This window comes from Brachionichthys hirsutus, unplaced genomic scaffold (assembly GCF_040956055.1).
Source record: "Brachionichthys hirsutus isolate HB-005 unplaced genomic scaffold, CSIRO-AGI_Bhir_v1 contig_946, whole genome shotgun sequence".
Taxonomy (NCBI): domain Eukaryota; kingdom Metazoa; phylum Chordata; class Actinopteri; order Lophiiformes; family Brachionichthyidae; genus Brachionichthys; species Brachionichthys hirsutus.
The window spans coordinates 1-4,189 of NW_027180952.1; the positions used below are offsets into that span (position 1 = coordinate 1).

At 52.5% G+C, this 4,189-nt stretch overlaps 1 protein-coding gene across 1 annotated transcript; it reads right to left on the reverse strand.

The window, feature by feature from the left end:
* Window positions 1–1,672: 1,672 nt before the first annotated feature.
* On the reverse strand, window positions 1,673–3,472 carry LOC137917003 (uncharacterized). The gene is made up of 2 exons (XM_068759890.1): window positions 2,771–3,472; window positions 1,673–2,725 (listed from the first exon to the last, which is right to left on the reverse strand). Exons 1-2 carry the CDS (start codon window positions 3,470–3,472, stop codon window positions 1,673–1,675), a joined length of 1,755 nt encoding a protein of 584 aa, XP_068615991.1.
* Between the last annotated feature and the right edge of the window lie 717 nt (window positions 3,473–4,189).

The following is a 4,189-nucleotide window of genomic DNA, read 5'->3' on the forward strand; positions in this document are numbered from 1 at the left end:
ACATGTCATTACAGTCGAGAGGAGAGACACAGTATATAGGGAAAAAAGGAGGATATAAAACTAATGCAATAAGCATTACAGTGTTGTTCAATTGTGGTGGTGGCGGTGGGGGGGGGCTTTACATTTATACACGAGCACCAAAAAAGCCAAACGTGGTACATAGACATCTGTTAAACTGGGATCCAGTGCAAGCAATCAATCGCTGCCCAGTAGCAGAACCACAATGAGAAAGAGATGAATAACAGAGACACGGTGTGTGTGTGGGGGGGGGGGCAGGACGCCGTGTCTTCAGTCATTTAAGATCAGGTTGTTTCGGGGCAATTTAAACACCAATCTCAGCCTTGGATAAGTTTCCTTTGGTGTTTTGCTTTGATTTTACATTTCCAGACATCCAATGTGATCCTGCAAGGACACGATCAGTCACACAACGACAACAACAACTCCATCTGGTGAAGACAAAAGAGAACCTTGTCTGTAGTGTGTGCTTGAATGAAGTGTCCCGCGTGCCTCTGCTACAGTTCGACGTCAAGGCTGCAGCGTCTGAAACATCTGTACACATTCTCCGTCTATGTCCCCGTGGGCTTTTCTTACAGTGATGGCCGTGTGGAGAAAAGGGGACAATAAAAACATCGGACGGGTGCCGGTGAGTGGCAACGACGAGATATGGTTGATAAAGCTAAAAGGAAATAAAGGCTAATAGCCTGCAGCTGGCGAATCGCACCACATATTTAAAGGCTGGTTAAAGGTTACGAAATTCAAACATTTCAGTGAGGCCTGTGCCTCAGGAAACACTTTCAGTGTTCAGTGCTGTTGGCGCTTCAAGCTGGAAGGCCGTTCCTGCGTAAACAGGGAGTTAACAAAGGATTAATGCTAAAGCTCAACAATCGAGAGAGAGCGGCGTTCTGACCCAGGCGGGTCCAGGTGGGTCCTGCAGCAACGCTGGACAATCTGGCCGTTCAGCAAAAGTGATTCTGTATCAGGTGGCGGCTTTCAAAAACTTTGTTGCATTTTTGTTGTCGAAATCCCATTCAAATTTCTTTGTAAAATATATATATTTCTAATAGATACATATATTCATATATCACATTAATATAAAAACCCCAAGTGCTTAAAAATTAAAGGTGATGGCAAATCTTATGTGGAAGAATGGAGATGTTTAGGAGAGGTAGTCTGGGAAGAGGCATGGAACCAAACATTTGTGATGTTAGTGCTTCTTTGGTCGAGGGAACTGTTCCCAGTTGCATTTGATTTAAGGCAGATAGCCATACGCGTGTCTGTTTGTCTATAGTCAGATACGTACCACATTTATAGTACCGATAAAGCTCAACTTTTAATTGTCCTACATTCTCTTTGTTGTTGTTGTAAACGACCAAAATGTTGATTTACAGCATGCCGACACGCTGCACTTTATACCGTTGGATTACAAAAGTAGAAAAGCTGGCAGTTCCATTCCTCCTCTCATCACAAACAAAAGTGCTTCTGTAAGTATGTAAAAGATGAAAGAAACACATTTGTACAGTATATACAGATATGATACAAGATGTCCGGCCTTTTTGGTGATATTCGGGGGAGGGAAGTAGAAGAGGCCCGCTTCCTGTCCCGGGGGCTGGAGGAGGGGCGTGTTCATGGGGCAAAGGCGTGACGGCAGGGTAGTTCTACGAGCGAACGCTGTCTAGTCATGCCTCTTGGTTCGCCGTCCACCAGCCTCCCTTTCCCCGCTCTCCCTCTTGGCCCCTTCCCCGGAGGCTACTCTGTCTCCGTTAGTGTCCAGCTGTGACATGAAGGGCGGGTAGGTGTGCTGGGGCAGGGGAGGCGGCGTGGCGGCGGGCGGGGTCGTAGGGGACTCCTGACCGGAGCAGTTGCTGCTGCTGCTGGTGCTCATGGCCCGGTGTTTGAGTCTGAGCTTGTGAGGCAACGCTGTGCCCTTCACCTCCATGTGGGAATCCTGGCCCTGCCCGCGAGAGCCGGCCTGCGGAGTGGGCAGCGGCGAGGAAGGCAGGTGGGCGCCGGCGAGATGCGGATTGCGGTAGCTGCCCGTATCCGAGCAGGACGAAGATGGTGGCTCGTCGTCATCCGTGGAGGCCTCTTTGTCGGAGCTGCGGGGATCCCCGTCGCTGGATGAGGTGTCCTTACTCGAGGAGCTCGATCGGCTTGGGTAGCACAACTCGCTCCTCGGCCCACCTTCGTAGGTGAGCACGGGCGGCTCCTCGTCTTGGGCACTGAGGTATGAATGAAGAGGCTGCTGGAGATGGTGGTAAAGGTGCGACTGGTTGACCACGCCCACTTGTTTCTGCATGAACTCGGTCGATAAATCGCCCTCCTGCTGGTGCTGATGTCGCTGCAGGAGTTGGCATATCCTGTACGCCTGTCGTTCTCCGGCGTCTGAGAACTGGTACGGTGGGGAGTCTAATGTCTTCCTCTCGAGCTGCTTTGTCACCTCAGCCAACGTCTCCGTGGAGCTCTCTGCCGCCGACTGGGACAAGCGGCTGCTGCAACCGATCTGCTTCCGGGCCACCTGCAGATCGACATCCTGCGGCCTCGGCAGGGCGTCGGCAGGATAGGAGGCGCTGCTGGAGCCGTACGAGATGACGCTGGTCTGTGCAGCGGGAGGGTGAGGGGCAGGCTGGCTAATGGTGCTAACGGGGGCATCGAGCTCCGGCTGTTGGCGGTCATGGTGGCGGGGCTGCTGGCTGTGATAGGCGGCCTCCAGGTCCTGAGAATGCTGCTGGATCTGGTGGTGAGTGGGCAGCGAGGCGAGGCCGCGGTGGACGTTGAACATGATCTGGGTGGTGTTGCCGTCGGTGACGTCCATCTCCAGTCTGTCCGCTTCCTGTTTGATCTCAAAGGGAGTCGGCTCAGGGCTATCCCTGGAAGAGTCGTCCGACATGTCGGAGAGGGAGTCGCGTGGGGAGTACTTCGCCAGCTGCCTGTGACCCTCATTCCGACTCGACTGCTCCGTCTCCGAGGAGTCGGAGTTCATCATTACCTGAGAACTGCTCGAGTACCCGCTGGAGTAGTACAGCGTAGAGGAGGAGGAGGAGCTTCCACTTCCTGCGCTGCTGCCCCCGCCAATCTGCTGACTCTTTTCAATGTAGGAGGCGGTGCTGATGAGGCCGAAGCGCAGCTTCAGCTGGAGCAGCTCCGTCTTGAGTCTGACATTCTCATCATTCAGTGCAATGACGCGGTTCTCCAAGACCATATCATTGAGGCGCCGCTTCTCCCGGGAGCGTTTGGCCGCCTCGTTGTTCTTGCGGCGCTTCTCCCAATAGGAGGCGTCCTTCTTCTCATCGGAAATGAACTCCCGCTTTCGTCTGCAGTTCATATTGGATTTGGCTTTGCTGCCACGCCCCGTACGAGCTGGACTCCCGTGCACAGAAGCCGACTCCTCATAACCGCTGAGGGTCTCAAGGCAGTCTAGATCAGTCCCTGAGTTTTTGTTCAATGGTTTGAGAGCTGTAGTCTGATTTTCCATTCTCGTCTTGCCAGCTTGAACCGTTTCCAGGGGCAACTGGGGGAAATAACCAGTTCAGAGGTGGCGAAAAGGAGGGGTGATAGCGGAAATAAAGTCTCACTTTCCCAAGCTTTTATTTTTTGATTGCAGGTTCAGTGCAGTTAGAGACCCTCATTCATCCATTCATTTCTTAAAGGGTCCTGGGTCAGTGTGCAGACTCCTCTGGATGAGGCGAGGAGGACAACAAGCCGAGCCAAGCCGGTGAAGAACTGCCAGCAAGCAGCAGGACGCAGGTCAGCCTCGCGGGGAGCCTCGCTGCTGCTCCCTCCGTCTGCCTTGACGACGAGATGAAAAGCTGCAAAGACAAAAACACACAAAGAGAGATGCGTTAATCCACGAGAACTGCCGGTGCGCCATTCTCACTGACATTGTGACATATTTTTTATGTAGTGATCAAAGACTTATTTCTCTTTAGCCGTCTGGCTCTAATGATGTCACCCTGGCAACCAACGATTGGTCACCTGACCTCGCTGTCTGACCTTTTAGTGTGCGGCTCCTTCTGCAGCCTATGACCCCTGGCCTTTAGCCCGGTGTGCTCATGTTGACTTTTGTGACGGGGGGGGGGTAAGTGAGTTCACTGGAAAGCTGATGATCCTGTTTCAACTAGTTGCCCTGCAGATATGAAGATGTCTATAAAACATGTGGAAATATCTCAGCCCCCCCTTCCCTTTTTTTCTT

What these genes read in the sequence shown, in the direction of transcription:
- LOC137917003 (XM_068759890.1), bottom strand. Translation starts at nt 3,472, where the DNA reads ATGGAAAATCAGACTACAGCTCTCAAACCATTGAACAAAAACTCAGGG. An exon ending in CCACCCAGATCATGTTCAAC is followed by an intron (nt 2,726 to 2,770) that starts GTCCACCGCGGC and finishes CACCAGATCCAG; the next exon opens with CAGCATTCTCAGGACCTGGA.